An 18,238-nucleotide genomic window follows, 5' to 3' on the forward strand; every position below is an offset into this window, starting at 1 on the left:
GTGGAGAGACAGAAATTCACCTTCTAAATAATTCTTCATGAATTAAAGCCAATTCACTCTGACATTTTGAAAATAATAGACCTAAAACAAAGAAAACATCTAAGGCTTATACTGCAAACATGGAAATTTATGCAACAGGGTTAAATACACATTACAAGATTTTCACATAATACCCCCACACATGATGTAATTCCTTGATTAAAGATACTGACATCATGTAATTTAAACCGCTACACCTGTATATGGTTTGCAAAGGATATATGTGATATCAACATGAGGAAATATGCACATTAAATGCTTGTTATTGTGATATCCCATTTTCTTAGAATGCTCAGACAGTGCTTGTCTGTCAGAAAACTGAAACAGCTAGCCAAGGAATACAGTAATTTCTACTGAGTCTGATTGGTTTGACTGCCGATTGATTGCTAATTTCTAGTCTGATTGGTTTGACTGCCATGATTGCTAATTTCTACAGAATGATTGGTTGGGATGCCATTGTCATGCTAATGTTATATGATTTAGTGTAGCATTGTAAATTTAACTTGTCAAATAAACCACACATTTCAAGTTTTTCAAAGTAAATTTAACTCATCTTGGAATTTAAAAAAAATCATCTTCTTAACAGTCTATTGGTTAAATTTTTGACAAACTTGCACATACGCAACACAATATGATGTAGATTTCAATTTTTCAAGGCATCACCCCTGTGTAAAGGCCATAGCCTCAAGGTCATTTCAAAATTGATGATTTTCAGAAACTTATCATTGCATGGCTACATTTTTTGCACTATATATATAATCATCACATTTCACATAAATCATTCTTTGTGACAAGACTTGACTTCTGTATGTTACTGTGACTTGACCTCTGTATTACGATGACATTGACCTTTAAAATACCTTCAGTCTTCTTTTTTTGCAAATAACATTTTAGTTTCCTCTCTGGTAGAACTTAAACATTTCATTTGTGTATTCTCTTTAAAAGCCCTGTATTCTAATGGTACAAAAGTATTTGACTTTGCAACCTTGATGTTGACCTTTGATTTACTTAATTGGCCATGACTTTTGAGATGCAAGCAACAGTCCATTCAAATTTAATTCGATAGCACAGATAAAGATAGCTGACGTTTTAATGGACTAAAATTATTGACTTTTACATGACCTTTACGCTTAACCTACTTTCCAAAAAATAGTAATTTGCTTGTAAACCTGTACAACAAATTTCATCAGGTATTTCTAGGCCCATGAACTGTTTGCTTTCTTTAATTTTAGTCATTTGTTTCATAATTTTTATCTTCATAATAATATTTTAGCTTTAATTAAAATTCTTTAGTAGATATGTTGAATTAGTCATGGTAAATATGAATAGTTATAGCAGTCTAATAAACTGTTTCTGTTTACTGACTATAATTAAAATGTTTTAAAGTAGAAACTTTATATGAATTTCTTCTTATGTACTCATGCATGTTTTGTGTAAAAAAAATTTTGTTACCAAGGTGTTAAAGATCTGTTACCACACATCAATCATCTATGTTGTTGCATTTATGATAATGTGAAAAGGTTGTACATGTATGTACAATGAAACAATGGTAGAGATTTTCATTTCTGTACATCAAAAATTACCACTGTTAGCAGACGCTATTTATAAGCTCGCCCTGGCCCTGTAACATTTAGTAAACATCAAATTGTTTGGAAGAATGTGAAAACTTACTTTCTTTAGCCATATATGCCCTCACAATATGATCTACCTGTGAACTTTAATTAAGCTTGGCATGTCTCTATCAGGTATTCATACTAGCAGGTAGTACTGCTTGAATGAACACAAATACTGGTCTCCTACACTTCTTCATGATCATGTGTACATGTTGTTGGGAAGTGTTTGCATTCACAAGGTCATGAACCAAGTCATCTTTACCAAACAGTACCCAACAAATTATAATATATTACATTTTTTTTTTTACACCTTTGTTTAATATGCTTCAAATATGTCAATCATTACTGAGGCTCACCTGAATGAAATTCAGTCAAATCATATGACAACTAAGTCATGAATGACTAAAATTAGTAATTATAATAAATGTATCCCAACAGATTTGTACACTGTCTTGCCTGACATTTTTAGGCAAATCTAGGTTCATGACAGCCCAAGACTGGAAACCCAAACGAAGCAAAGAAGACTGAAGGAAACATGGAGAAGAACTGTGGAAAGAGAGGAAAGAACTGGGATTCAGGTAGTAGGATGAGGAAAGCCAAAGACAGAACAGAGTGGTGAGAAACTATTCATGGGACCCAGTTCATGGAACTGAAAATGAGGTTCTGATAATAATGGAAAGAATGGCAAACATTTACATTCATCAATGTTTGTCAATAAGAAAACTCTGTTTCATTGAATATAAGTCACCTTTCATCTTAAAATAAATGCTTATACTCATAAAAAACAAGAGGCCCCTGGGCCACATTGCTCACTGAGTAACATTGACGGGGCCTGCTGTTGTGATTTTTAAAAGAAATGTTGTCACTCTTTAATCCCTGAAAATTTTTGGCCCCATATTGTGCCCTCAACCTAGCCCTAAAGGATCATGACATAACTAACAAGAGGCCCATGGGCCACATCACTCACCTGAGTCACTTTGGCCCATATTCAACATTTTTTTTTACCTACATATTCACATATAAAACTTTGATCACAATTGTGGCCCCAACCCATCCCTGGGGGCCATGTTTTTTACAAACTTGAATCGATCTGCACTATGTCTGGAAGCTTTTATGTAAATTTGAACTTTTCCAGCCCAGTGGTTCTTGAGAAGATTTTTAAAGATTTTCCCTATATATTTGCATGTAAATATTTTATTCTCTATTGTGGCCCCAACGTACTCCAGGGAGCCATGATTTTTACAAAATATCTGGAAGCTTTTACAAAAATGTAAACTTTTCTGGCCCAGTGGTTCTTAAGAAGATTTTTAAAGATGTAAAACTTTGAACCCCTATTGTGGCCCCATTCCTACCCCCCAGGCCATGATTTTAACAAACTTGAATCTGCACTACTTAGCATATCAGGAAGCTTTCATGTAAAATTCTGGTCTTTTTTAATGATCCCACCCTATTTTTGCATTTTCGTGATTTATCTCCCCTTTGGAAGAGCATGGGCCTTCATTTAAACAATTTGAATCCCCCCCCCCCCCCCCCCCCTTCACCGATGAATGATTTGTACAAAGTTTAACTGAAATTGGACCATTCTTCTGGAGAAGATGAAAATGGTAAAAGTTTATGTATGGATGGACATGCAGAAAGAATAGTTCACTTGAGCTTTCAGCTCAGGTAGCTCAGGTGAGTTAAAAAACCAAGCTGTGTCAAAATACAAATAATACCGATGTGCACTTACTCAAATGGTTTATTAGCGAGACACATATTTAGCAATTTTTCCATAAATCATGGGTATATTTAGCGAGAGCTAATTTTAGCAACTTTAGAATTCCAAGAAAGATCGCTATTACCTCTGATATGGAATAAATATTAGTGACATTCAATTTCAATTGTTTGGTACAGTCATGCAGAGGTTATGCACTAGGCCTATTCAAGGTTTCAGCTTTTTAAATTATTATAGGAGGAATACTACATCGTCATTATGGCCGACTTCCTTTGAAAAACACAAATATCAGCAATATACATTCCTTCTAAATCGAATTGCCTTAGCTGGGTAGCTCAATTATGTGTCAATTGCTGATCTGTAGTTCAAGTTTAAGATTTTATTCCTCCTTAAGGTATTCAAAGTATAAAAAAAGGATATTGTACCAATTTTGAAGGATTTGAATCAAAATATATTGTTAAATAATGATGAAAGTGAAGTAGATGAAATTCACATGACTGGTAAATGATTAGCTGACCTTTTTGCACGTTTAAAGACATTTTTGAAGTTATCAGTGCCCTGTGCAAAAATAAGAAAAATCAAATTTTCTAAAAATGTGAGGTAAAAGATTATTTTTATATAGAGAAAGTGTATGCAACTTTCTACTTCAGATATTTACTTTGATCAGTTGAACAAACTTTACAGCCACTGTAACAGAGCTGTCCCTTAATTCATTCCACCATCTTGTCAACTTATCTAATTACAAACTGCCTTTGAATCTTACCTGCCATTGTGTCTCATAAGAATCTTCATACACAATCACATCCACATAAAACAATCTCCACACCATCAGAGACCCCCCTTTGTGGTCTAGGTTCTGTCCAACTAACACTTCTATGAACCATAAACCCCTCAAATAGGAAATAAAATGTTAGTATGACAGACTGAAAAATCAAGACCAAGGTAGGTATATCCCAAGTGGAGGAGATAACCACCCTGGCAGTAATTTCATGCTGGGAGATAACAGTTATCTATCTATGCTTATTGTTTATTGCCCTACTGTATATCAAGATAGGTTGATAAAATGATCTAATTAGGTTCTATAACTCTTGATTTCTATCCAATTCAGGTTTATATTAAGACATTAGGTAACTATTTGTTCGACAGTTTGAGGGCTGATGCAAGTCCTTAGAGTCCTTTACCTGCAGTGTATAAGTGTGTTCCGAGACAGGTGACCCACAATTCTACAGGTGTCCCACAAGTCTACAGGTGGCCCATGTTAATTGGACAGAAATGCCTAGGATGAAGTTGGTCTCCATGTCTGTGATAGGCTTGTGTACTAAAGACCAAAAGTTTAACCTGGATAATGTTCCACAGAAAAACAACCACTTCCCATATAATTGACCTTAAAATCATGAAGTTTTTATTGCTGGGAAGTTTTGTATATATTGGTATTCAATTAATGTTATAAAATTAAGCATAAGAGAAGGCAATCTCTACAAAAGTTAATTCCCTTGTCAGAATGTCTTTCACACAGACCATCAAGTTACTTCCCTTTTCAAAATGTCTCTCACACAGACCATCAAGTATTTGTGAAACATCATTCACCTAGTCATTGACAAGTTCTATGGTCGCTTTGTCTACTGACCTTGATATAGACTTTAACACTTTCAACTTGTCCTTTCAGTTCATCAAATTCTTGTATAAATCTTCCCAAGTTTTATATTTAAAATTGCATTATATAGCTAGAAATGGTCAAACAGACAGACAGATCAAATATGAATTGTACATAAATATTTTCCTCTTCTCCTCATTCTTTGATCTTCTTATCTATCTATCTTCAATTAGCAAATTGTAATTTTCTGAAAGCTCTTAAAGGACATAGAGTAACCCCCCCCCCCCCCCCCCCCCCCCCTGTTAGAAGGAATTCAGTCAAAAGAGACTCCCAAAAAGTGCTAGTACACATGACAATAACTCTGTAACCAGTAACAATATCTAATTTGTACATCCTCTGTCAACACCCAAAACTGCATTCTCTTCGGTGATATATCATTTTAAAAGATTATCAAACAAACAGGAACTTCAAATTTCAGTCTGTATTAATCAACATTTTTGTACATACTACATTCTGTAACTGGTTTAGCAAGCACTGTATCGTTTATAATAGAAAGCAATACGTCAACAAAATTACTACAATAAGATGATGAATAAGTATAGAAAGGATACAGAGAGGGTATACAATAACCTAGTCTTTAAAACAGTCCAAATTAAAACTGACACCATCACAAAATGTCACAATGCAGATTATCATAACCACATTTCTAGCCTGTTCCATTTAGAAATTTATAGATTACTGTAGAAATACCGACTGTGTAGGAAAGCAGTATTATAATTCAAACAAAGTACATGTAGTATTTCCATCAAGGTTGCCTAATCTTTTCTTAGTGTAGATCAAATAGGCATTTCTCACCAAAAAGCAAACCTGTTTCCTAAGCTGTGGATGTTAACGTTTATAAAATCAAATTTCTGTATTTATTTTCATATAGAGTTTCCTATAATAAACACCCGACTCTACATCCGTACAGAAAGAGGGACAACTCTTGTACAGTTTCTAAATTTCTCCACATGAGGTAAATTGCATACAATGGAATTCATAATAAACTTGGATACAACAATGTATATATTCTGTAAATATGAATAAGCTTAGCTAATAAAAAGTATGACAAAAAACACCAGTCCTTAGTTATCCAACAAAACAAATTTACACTTTTACCAAAAAAAAAATAAATAAAATAAAATAAATAAAAATGGATGAACCTGTGTATGCATTGATTTTAGTGTATCAGAAGCACTGCACAGAATATAATAACAAAATTCTGGAATTTTCTAAGCATATACCGAACAATAAAATATCACATGTAAAGTATCAAATTAATTTAAAACATAATAAAAATGCTCATCAATCTAAATATTAGGGAGTAAACTTCCTGTTAATGTTTAAGATCATAATTGATCAGGTCGTATTTGCAGATGCATACACATGACACTATGGGCTGGTACTAAAGTCAGGACTAGAATACGCCAATTTCTGTTTTGCATGAAATATAATGCTGATACAAAAGTAAAATAATTATTACCAAAACCATAATTATTTTAGATATTGTATAAAATATGAAAGAAACAGACAAAACACACAAACTCATGATCATGTTTTATCACATCTTATCATAAAAGGGATACACAGCGACTATAAAAATACAAAGTTTGATCTTCAACAATACTGACAAGTCACAAGTTCTACAATCATCAGATCCAACAGTTGTGTAAACATTCAATTACTATTTGGTCTAATAAGATTTTTACAAATGCTGAAAAAGAAGAGCTGAACAAAGGAAAATAAATGCACATAATTTACAATCAGATTCTGATACTTTATTTGGTTAATTTAAGCATCAACCAAGAATTGGACGAAAAACTGAGTCAATGCACATAGAGCTTAATGAATTAGTTTTAATTCAAACTTTTGGATGATATCCTGATCAACCAAAAAAACCATGTCAGAGTCATTTTGTCTCATTCAATTCTCAAAACCAGAAATCTAAATAAAAATGTTACGTACTTCATTCTGTTGTGTGATGTCATAAATTTCAAAACCTTACTTACAAACAGTAGCGCGACACTATGACAGTAAGTTTTCGGTTGATACAAGTAGACATATCAACAAAAATTTAAATTAATTAGAATTACCATGTCGTCTTTCATCTACCAAAAATTGAATGATTACGACTTCTGGCAAATATTGACACACAAGTTCAGTGCAATAATAAAGTCTATTCATCGTTGCTTAAACACATGAGTGGTGCCGTTGAAGTATTTACTAGCGCGAACTACTGAGTAAGGACATGGTACAAGTATAAAAATAATATTGTCACCAACAATTTCATTGCATAGATTAATCTGAACAATTGATGAAAATTACAATTTTTTCTAGTGGAAATAAATTTGAAGAACAATAAATGTGCTTGAATACAATATCAATACATTATGACACAGAGTACAGCTTTAAGCTTGATAATTCATCCCAGCTCATAATTCTGTGGCCATTTTGGTTGACATAGCTTGAATTCGCTTGGCATTGCAGTTTTTGCACAAAATGTGTTCATCTAGTGGATAACAGCCTCGACCTTCAGCCTCGGATGACAGAAGCAGTCCACAATCCTGAAATAATTAATATCATAAAAACTAAAGGGAATGCACAAAAAATACAAGTACATTTTAATCTGCTCTTCAAACAACACCAAAAAGACAGGTGTTCCCGACACATGTGACCTGAATGTCCTGCAATGACATCACTAATCAAGGTGCATCACAAATGACTCCCTCTCAAGGAATATTATATACATGCTAAACATTAGAGTGTGACAAAATCTAAATTCAAATAGTTCAAATAGTTGGGGGGGGGGGGGGGGGGGGGGGGACGACTCCCACAAGTTTCTGTCATCTGACATCGATTACACTTTAGTGGAAAAAGAAAACAGACAAGCAACTGTTAAAGACCACATAATACAGTGGAGCCTCGGTAATCCGGACGCCATTAATCCAGACGCTTCACCTTCTGGACGATTTTTCTTGGGAACGGAATTTTTATACGTTATTTTGCATCATTAATCCGGAAATTCGAGTTCCAGATCCGGACAGTCATTTTTTACTACAAAACGTTAAAGGGGTCGAAAATTGTATCGTTAATCCAGACGGTAATTTTTTTGAGGGAAGGTTCTGTGTCGGACAATTTTAGCAAGGCGTAAATTATAAAGAAAACAAGCCAAACTGTCAACACCTCCCTTTAATTAGGTGGTGTGTGATGATATGTCAGTTAGATAGCATGTGCCGATCAATACACTGCATTGCCAATTTTTGCACACAAGATCTGTAGTGTTGAATTTTGTAAATAAATCTGTATATATAGCATATCATTTTATAGTCTTGATCAATAGCCTAATAGTATTCTAAAATAAATTAAAGATCATGCCGTAATGATTTTGTTTGAATTGCTACACATATCAGTTGCATTGAATCGTAAATTAATATTGGCTTATTCAAATCTAAAGAGTAGATTATATTTCTAGATTCTGGATTTTATACTGTTGATTGGCGTGAAATACACATGTATGTTCATGCACATGTGTATTTAGTAAGTTTTTAATGTTTAGAATGTCACACATGTAGAATGTACCTGTGTACGATTGATTCTTGTTACGATGTTGTAGAGCGAATAACTTTCCTTAAATTTTGTATCTACCAATAATGTTGGTTTCACCCGAGTTTTGTTCCGTTATTATCATATCATGATAGGTACGCGTGGCTAGATCAAAGCAGCAGTAGTAGGTCTTAATATTACGAGCTTAAACTATTTTCTTCCCCCGATATTGGCTTGGATAATATAGAAGAAATATAAACTCTGACAGATGAAATTTTGGTTAAAGAATGTTGTCAACTGATATGATAAACATGAAATTCTTAAATCAACTTTTGACGATGAAGATTGTTTTAACAGACCGCTGAACCCGTTAATTGCGACAGATGGAAATGACCGACCTCTTTAAGAAGTAAAAGTGTGATGAAATGTTTGAAGTGTAAATGATTAAGTTAGTTACTAAATAAATGATTTATTTATCTATAGTTACATGTAGTGCTTCATTATTTGTTTTAGTGCATACGGTACAGTTTTGTATATTTATTTGTAGTGGTAATATACATGTACAATGTAAGCATAGGCAAATACACAGCACACATGTATATTTCAAGTTTAGGGCTTTGAAATGCGTGTAAACATTAACATTATTATAATTCATTTACTAATACAAATGGTTAATCCAATGGCAGAATGTGTTTAATTCATTACCTATCAATAAAGTAAGCATATTATGTAAGATAGAAAATATACGATTCAGTTATCCGGACGCTTCATTTATCTGGACGATTTTGCTGGGAACCAAAGTGTCCGGATTAACGAGGCTCCACTGTATTACATTTTAATGAACATTTAATAGCTTTAATGTACACTTTCATTTGTGAATAAACAGTAGAAAGGTTTACAGTGTTATCTATACTCGTATGTTTTTACTTGTCAATCGATTAGTTTCAACATTCATCATATTAAGTTTTAAGGGGGGGGGGGGGGGGGGTGTGTGTGTGTGTGCCTTGGTGAAGACTGTGAATATGGTTTTTTGTCAGACATTCAACTTTTGATCTCGCCCCTAAGGCCAATTCAACTTAATTGATAGATTATTATCCCCACCCGAAATTTTTTTATTTTGCGGAGCTTGCGATTTCCGGAAAATTTTCATGTCAGACTCCGGTATTTACATTTCTTGTTTACATATCCGGTATGGCACTGTGAAAAGCCACGTGAAGAAAATATATCATATTATGGTTTTCTTAATTTCTTGCCTTCTTACAGGTGTAAATGAAAGGAAAGGATTAATGTGCTTCATATCTTGAAGAAGTTTGATATCTTTCTGTGTTTGAAATTAAAGCTTAACCTGGAATTCATCTGTGAAATAAGCACAGATCCATCTGGCATTAAATGATGCACTACTCGTTTGTCATTAATATAATTCTCAGAAAATAAAAATTAAAAAATAAAATCCTCCCACCCACCCCATACTTTTAGGTGACCCTGGATGATAATCTACTAATTAAGTTGAATTGGCCTAAATCTTGCTGTATAAAGCAAAATGCTGCAGTGTGTATGGCGTTAACATAGACTTTAAACCTTCCTGGAGTTGTATATTTCATATGTCTGAATAGAGTGTGTTTCTATTCTGTACAACAAATCGTACGAAACTTTCTCTCTCAATCAGAGATCTAGACGCTGGGCGATCTATTTATGATTCACAGAAGAGGTTACAAGGTCAGCTGATTTCCTGTCAAAACAAATGAAATCTTAAACTCAACCTCAAGAGGCTCAAAAGTTCAAAAGTTACTGACAAAATTCAATTAGTCAAAATCAACCATTCAGGTCACATGATCAGTAGTAACAATATGCACAGAAAAGTTCTTGTTACAAGGCAATAATGATTCTAAATATAAATCAAACTTTACTGGATTTTGAAGAGACCTAGAGACCACACTCTTTACTTTGGGGTGATGCCTTGCACTTAATACTTTGTATTACTATGTGCAAGTAGAAATGGTTCTACCTACACTGTACTACTCTTTTTTAATCTGGGACTTTCCCCTTCATTTAGGAGAACGTTAAAGTCCTTTGGCTAAAAAATACTTTGGGCCAAATTAGAATAAAATTGGCTAAAGGATTTCCAAGATATAACCCACATTCAAAATAGTTCAACCTCATCCCTCACCACTCTCATTTCACTGTAATCATTCTATTGATCACCCCATCCCCTATAAATGCCTCCTGGGACTTTTTTCAACTGTCAAAAAATTAAGAGCATCCCCCCCCCCTTTTTGAATACAGTTTGACATACTTTATACCAGTAATAGCTACTATATCTTTGTGTATTTACTATGTTTTGATGATTTGAAATAATAAATCAATGCATAAGACCTGAGTGGATTTTATTATCATAAAGGAAAGTATAACAATTATATAAACTCACTTTGAATTTTATATCTATTTAAGCATTTCTCAAAATCAAAATGTCACTGAAAATGTATCAAAACAAAGTTCTAAATACCCCCCCCCCCTCCCCATTCCAATTTCCTAAACACCTTGGGCGTTCAATAAGATGAATACAGTTAATGAGTTTCGATTAAAAACAAGGTTCAGGAAACAAGATTAATGGTTACGTACTTCACATCTGTAGCATTGAACATGGAAACTTTTATCCATGGCAACCACCCTAACAGTTTCCTCTTGACCGTGCTCAGGCATGATGGGATTTTGACAAACACAACAGCGAGGTGCAAATTTTCTGCAAAAAGAATTTTTTTTTTGATAAGCTTGGAATTTATATTTAAAAATAAACATGACTATTTTGAAAAATGAAAATGACTTGCTTTTCAAAGCTTAGGACATATATTTTAAAATACACCACGACTACATTAAGATGATACCCTTACTTATGAAAATCTTCAATGCAGTGAATTTGGTTGGTAGCATCCACCGTGAATGGTATTCCATCCAGACTCTTGCCACAAACCACACATGTAAAACATGCAGGATGGTACGGCTTGCCGGTGGCTCTCAGCAACTAAAAGATATTAACATAACACCATAACATATCTACAGTCATACAGCACAGGACTTCTCATCATAACCTATCTACATTCAGTCATACAGCACAGGACTGCTCATCATAACCTATCTACAGTCATACAGCACAGAACTGCTCATCATAACCTATCTACAGTCAGTCATACAGCACAGGACTGCTCATCATAACCTATCTACAGTCATACAGCACAGAACTGCTCATCATAACCTATCTACAGTCATACAGCACAGGACTGCTCATCATAACCTATCTACATTGTCATACAGCACAGGACTGCTCATCATTGTATGGGTATTGTATTAATAGAATCCTTCATTAGTACGAATGTGGGATGGGGAAATTCCACTGGGGAGACAAGATTCGCAGTCTAGGATGAAGCTTTGCAGAGTTCAAGAAAGCAAATCTTGTCCTAGAGGTCAAATTCCCCAATCCCACACAAGTAAATAAGGAAACATTTTTTTTTCTCACATTTTACCCAAATTTTACCTAAATTCAGGAGTTTTAAGAAAATTCAAAATTATCAAAATCCTCATTTGCACTTCAATGCAAAACTTAATACGCAAGATCGCGACTACTTTTTCCGTCTTGGTTTTAAATTTTACTTTCCCTTTTCAAAGTCTCGCGAGACCCAGAGTATGCGAGAATTTGGGCATGTTGGTAAATAATACCAGTTCTGCAACTTTTGTCGTGATTGATTCACCTGATTTTAACAATGGTGCACTATCATTGCATTGCAGTAGACTGTAGTAATGATTCAAGAAAGAAACCTAATACTCAGAAATATCCACAAATGATAGATTTTAATGGAAATTAGGTGGATTTTTTCCCACTGCTCTCAGCCAGGAAATTTCCAAAGCTGAGAAGAGCTTGCGTCAAAACATAGCCTAGCTTCACGAGCCAAATTCAGTTCATTTTTCCTGTATCCAGACGTTTCACACACCTTTCATTTAAAAATGCTTTTAATTGTGGAATGCACAGGTTAAATCGTCTTCCGATGCCATGTTTGAATAAACAAAAAATGCCCAAGATCGACACGCTTTTCCGGACTTCTTTACAAGAGAGTTCCGCTAACTTGGTATTTACGATCTTGCGTATTAGACAGGCAAAAAAAAAGCATACCCAAATATGGTTTACAATTTATTTAAATCCAATGTTGTCTACCAGAAAGCTATATCAAATTAAAAAAAAAAAAAATACAAAAAATATTTTACTTTATCGTGTAACGTAAATCATAAAAATATGTGATGCCACAATCAATGACATCACAGCAGTGTGAGACATATAGAATATCACACTCTAATGTTGATCTCGGACCTGGGATTGGCCCCGAGAGTTGATCTTGGCCCGAGCCCTATGGGCTCGGGCCGAGATCACTTGAGGGGCAATCCCAGGTCCGAGATCAACATTAGAGTGTGATATTGTTTATATCATATACCTAAAACACAACAAGTTGATAAACATTTTTTTTAAAATGGGGGTGGTGGTGGTGGTGGGGGGGGGGGGGGTGGTGGTGGTGGTGGGGTGGTGGTGGTGGTATTGACCCAAACATAAATACATGGTATACTATATATACAACGATATTTGACTATTTTATTCCTTCAGTGAGTTTACTTTAATGGTTATGTTTCCAGTACTATTGGCATTGTGAAACATGCTAAAGTCTGGATTTCGTAGCTTTATTCCACTGCTGGTCACAATAATTGGATGATTAATCATGGACACCCCCTCATGTGGTCTAGAATCTGGACTTTTCAATTAACTGAACTGCTTGGCTGAGAAACTCGTCATATCTATCGCTGTGCTGTTCATGTACATGTATATACTATTAAGAAGCCCCTAGGGGCTTGCTAATGAATACTAAAATTGGAAATAAGTGAATTATTTTTATTTCTTTTTTCGGATTTACCAAACTCGCCCGTTTTCATTATTTTGTATAATTTGTAAGAGTTGTAGAACTTTGTTTACGTGGCGTCATCGTATGAACGGGAATGTTTACAGATCTGATGTAATGCTGCTATTTATTTGCTTAGGGAATGTTACCTTATACTGAAGTAAGTTTTTTTTTACCGTTTCCCATTTGTTTAGCATCTATAAGTCGTTGAAAAACGTCGGAAGATATTGGTTCTGCTTTTCTCGTTTTATTGCCAAGTCCTCGGGATTTTAGATTTCAGAAATCGTTTTAAAGCAGTTTTCTACATCAAAATTACCGTAAATTAACATTTTGATCTCCATTAGGACCGGGAATTTCTAAGAATGCTTTAGTATCACCCTCCATAATCCTCTTACTGTTTTCTGTCGCCTAGAACGTTGATTGTTTTTAAATGAAGTTAAACGTGTTATTGTTCTAAATAAACAAGTGTTACTTGGGTTACCCCCCTTTGCTTAGATACTCGCTACAATTTAGCGCTGTTTTTGAAACGTTTTTATTTAATTTTTCTGCTTAAATTAAATTTTGTCGTGGAAGAAAGTATTATATTTGAAAAAAATTGTGTCTAACTTCATTTTTTCATGTAGTTATGTTAGATTTCAAAAGATTAAAGAAGAAATAGTCATTTGAAATTTGAGGGCGAGACAGCCCCTTGACAACGGGCCGAGACAGAGATATCTTGGCCCTTAGGGCGAGGCAGCCCTACTTACTTGCAGCTGTCTCACCCTAGCCAAGATAGGTGTATCAGGGCTGATACACTACTAGGTATATGATATAGAGAAATCTCACATGGGTAAAGTCGACCTAACACTGGTAATAATGTGAGAAAGCCATTTCTCAAATTGCATTTGGCAGGTTTTCCTAAAGCCTGGACTTCATATCTTACATCTGTCACTTGATCCATCCTAATTGGACTCATGTCCTTAATGGTTTATAATTAAATGCCGAACAGTCACTTTCGTAAAATGTCCTTTGTTCCTGTTGATGGTACAAGATTTGTGGTTACCTTTGTGTCTAGTATGAATTTTTAATGGCCTTCCATTACAAAGTTATGGTCCAGACAGGATATGGTTCAGAAGGACAGTACATACAAATGAATGGGCATGGTGATTCCTATGTCACCCCCCTCCCACCACTATTTCCCTCCAAAACCTTGTTTCCATGGAGTATGAAAATCTTTGGAGAGAATGCTCCCCATGGATGTAGTACAAAACGGACAGGAAAATTCTTTTTCAGAGCTACCACCAAGAAATCATTGTATTAGCTCCCCTAGGCTTGAAAATAAAATAAAAAATTTGATTGTTTAAGTGTATGATATAAAATAATGACTTCCAATTATGTCAGTGAACTTGAGGTCAAGTGTACTGAGAGCACACATTAAATTTGAGCAATATATGGTTATGTGCATCATCCGCATCAGCTTCCTTTATGGAAACACTCCAACAATAACACTTCCTGCCTACACTTATGATGAGTATTTGTACTTATTCTCCAACTATAGGCTCTTACTACTGAAGATAGCTTGTGGTAGAGTAAACATTTTAACATTTTCCTGTGATGGTAGACAATCCAAGATTACATTACGCATTCTGCGACAATGGTCACACCAAACAAGGCTGTCCCTACAGTTTTTAGGACAGTCACAATCCCTTTAGATTGGGAAATTTTTTATTCAGATTCAGAAAGTTTTACTTAACATGCATGTACAATAACCCAGGTTTTTGTTTAAATGATAGAGTTTTTCTTTCTGTATTTTGATAATAGGTGATCATTTGAGAAATATATTTTACTAACTTTATCTAAAAGTTGAGAATTAGTAGACTTGTAATTGGGAAATTTTTGCTTATTTTCTAATTAGGAAGGGTCCTTTTATCAGACCCAATAGAGATTGACGACCCTGCCAAAGCAAACCTACCCGATCTGTAATAGGCTTGGAACACACTGAACACTTCTCCAAGGTATTCTGAAGCAAAGAAAGTACAAGGTTACCACTACTCCTGGAAGAAGTTCATTAAAAAACCCATTAATTGAATTTTTCAATAAAATATTTAGTTGTGATTGGAACTTACCACATAACAGTGTTCACAGTAAGGTTTATTATCCATGGAATAGAAAGACTTTCCTCTCAGAAGAGTTCCTAATCAAATTAACAAAGATGATTAATTAATTCAGTTTATTGTTTATATCTATTTGATATTACAAAATACAATGTGTAACAGGTAATTTTTATGTGCTGCTAAATTTTGGGGCTTTAGAAAGTTGTTAAAAATAAAACTTAAAATGGAGATAAATGATTGTATAAAATTTCATACCAGTGAAACGTACACACTAAAAGTAATTACATTTTTCACGTTTTACATTAACTATATCCAACCCCTCTTCTTCAATACCATAATTGAACCGTTTCAAATATGATTTTGAATTCTATTTCACAGATAAAAAAATTGCTTGAATTGTTAAAGGGGCATGGACAAGATTTTTGATCCATTAAAATCAACAGTTTTTTATTATAATAATAAAGATGATTTATAGATAAGTTTATTAAAAATGTTTTTATACAGGAAATGCTTGGCATTTATATAAAATCTGGCTCCCAAAATTGTGTTTGTCAACACACTGAAATCTTGTACAAAGGTGAGGGCACCAAGATTTCTAAAAAGTATGTCAAAAGCATTGAATTTCAAGATTTTGAAATATGTTAATGATAAATCTGTTTAGGGCTGTTCCAGAAATTATCAAATGGGGGGGGGGGGGGGGGGGGGGGGGTCGGGCAGCAAATGATATTTTTTTGTGTGGGTGGTCGTATTTTTTCATATTTTATATGGTCCATGGTTGGACTGTTAAAAAAAATAGTTATTACGGGTAGTGGGTAGTTTCTATTGTTTTATTTTGTGCTAGGGTGTTGAGTTTTCAGAATATCTTTATTGTCGCTCTTGTCGTGTTGGTTACAAAATGTCGGAGGGAAAATTGAAAATGTGCTTTCGAAATGCTGCTTTCGAAATCGGAAATCGGAAGTAACATAGAACTATTCGAGTTGTCGCTCTTTGCAGCGCATAACTTTCCATTACAGCACTCTTCAAATTAGAGGCGCGTTTAGAAGGGTCCCTTTGGACGTGATGGCGGCTAACTCTGTTCTGTACATTATTACAGTTTACAGTGCATCGATTTTCGGAATATTTTGAAACCAATAGGTATTCCGTTTTCTAATAAAAATAGGCAAACCTTAGTTGATTTATACGAGGGTACCGATGCGTTATATTTATCAGTCAGTGTGATGGTGATATAGAGGCCTCCGGGCGCGGGCTCCATTAGAAGACGGACGATTCGTGGAAAAAACATATCCATACCCATTTCATGAAAATAGCATCATTTGGACTCCCAATCTTTCCAACATTCCCGCCTTTGATTGTTAATGTGACATCGTTTCTTCAGAACTACTGTGATACAATGTCGCACAGGCATTACCGCGTCATTGACTAGAATGTTTGTCCCAAAAACCTCACAAGATTTGTACCGTTTTCATTTTTAAAAATATTTTTGTGGTGGGTCTGGTTAGTTTTTTTTTAATTAGATGGGTCATTGTAAAATGAGTTTATCAATTTGATGGGTCATGGGGTAATTTTTCATTTTTTTTTTATGGGTGCTTGGTATATACAAAAGGTGCCTCCCGACCCCCCCATGTATTTATTTCTGGAATAGCCCTTAGGAAGCAAGCACAAAGAAGAAAGAACAGAAATTTTTTGTTGTAAAAGCATTTTTTCTGACCGAATCCCCCAACTTTAGGCCATGCTGAAAGTGGAGTCATGTGACATATGAATGTAAACAAGGCTCATGCCTTGTTTAGAAAATGTCTCAAATACATCTTTGCATCAGTTTTTGAGATTTAGGTATGTTGCTATGTTTTACACAAACGAAGTACTATCATATTATTAATCAGATATCCAAGTCATTTTTTGTACCAAAATCATGTCCATACCCCTCTGAATTTGATAAGCATCTTTTTTCTAACAATTTTGAACCCTCCTAGTATTCCTCCTTAACAAACAGAAGGACACTGTGGTCTGACTACATGGTGGGCACTGATTTCAATTGAAGTCATCCCTCTTGGACCTAAATGTGTACAAATTTTCAACCACAGAAATGACCTTTTATACAGCACATATTGCAGCCACCTCATGCTGGTCGCATCTAAGAACAAACACACAGCACTATACACTGTACAATGTGTATGACATGGCTTTTGCTCAAAACATCCTGAACCTCAGTGCGATTTAAATGCTGTTGGGGAGAATTGATAGTAACTTACCACAGTTGATACAGATGAAACAGGAGATGTGATAGACCTGGTCGTTCGCTGTGCAGCCATTATTTTCTCCTACCACTTTCTGTTGACATTTCACACAAATTCCTACAATTAAATCTTTTCATGAACAATTGTTGCCAAGCACAAAATTACAACATAAATTTAAATTTTTTTTTTAATTAAAAACAAATGTCTCCCCAGCTCCCCAAATTAAAAGTACTTTAAATTACACCCCCTTCCCTTAATATACTCAGGGATGTGGCTGAATTCTTCAGAAATCAGAGGAAATCTGGTCAAAAAGGGAGGAAAACACCTCACCCTACCTGGAAAAATATCATTTTCTGCCACTTTAGATCAAATCCAGAGTGTTTCATTTTTTCGAAAATTGAGCAAATCAGAGGACTTCCTTTGAAAAGAGGAAAA

General features: G+C 34.7%; 2 protein-coding genes across 6 annotated transcripts in view; both read right to left on the minus strand.

Annotated features, from left to right (window-relative positions):
• Nucleotides 1–4,357, minus strand: part of LOC125658015 (polyamine-transporting ATPase 13A3-like) — a 49,160-nt gene extending 44,803 nt beyond the window's left edge. For 2 of the 3 annotated variants that reach the window (XM_056147270.1, XM_056147265.1), the window contains exon 1: nucleotides 1,711–1,768. In XM_056147270.1, coding sequence (XP_056003245.1) covers nucleotides 1,711–1,723 — 13 coding nt within the window. In that variant the 5' untranslated portion in view covers nucleotides 1,724–1,768. Of the gene's footprint in view, nucleotides 1–1,710; nucleotides 1,769–4,129 lie in introns of those variants that run through there. The other variant, XM_056147268.1, reaches the window with a different exon arrangement.
• Nucleotides 4,358–5,426: 1,069 nt separating this feature from the next.
• Nucleotides 5,427–18,238, minus strand: part of LOC125657999 (lipoma-preferred partner homolog) — a 23,754-nt gene continuing 10,942 nt past the window's right edge. For all 3 annotated transcript variants that reach the window (XM_048889007.2, XM_048889015.2, XM_048889024.2), the window contains 6 exons: nucleotides 17,819–17,920; nucleotides 15,582–15,649; nucleotides 15,428–15,475; nucleotides 11,431–11,561; nucleotides 11,162–11,282; nucleotides 5,427–7,563 (listed from right to left, as the gene is read on the minus strand). In XM_048889007.2, the coding sequence (XP_048744964.2) occupies nucleotides 7,432–7,563; nucleotides 11,162–11,282; nucleotides 11,431–11,561; nucleotides 15,428–15,475; nucleotides 15,582–15,649; nucleotides 17,819–17,920 (602 nt within the window). In that variant the 3' untranslated portion in view covers nucleotides 5,427–7,431. The remainder of the gene's footprint in view (nucleotides 7,564–11,161; nucleotides 11,283–11,430; nucleotides 11,562–15,427; nucleotides 15,476–15,581; nucleotides 15,650–17,818; nucleotides 17,921–18,238) is intronic.

Source organism: Ostrea edulis, chromosome 1 (assembly GCF_947568905.1).
Source record: "Ostrea edulis chromosome 1, xbOstEdul1.1, whole genome shotgun sequence".
Classification (NCBI taxonomy): domain Eukaryota; kingdom Metazoa; phylum Mollusca; class Bivalvia; order Ostreida; family Ostreidae; genus Ostrea; species Ostrea edulis.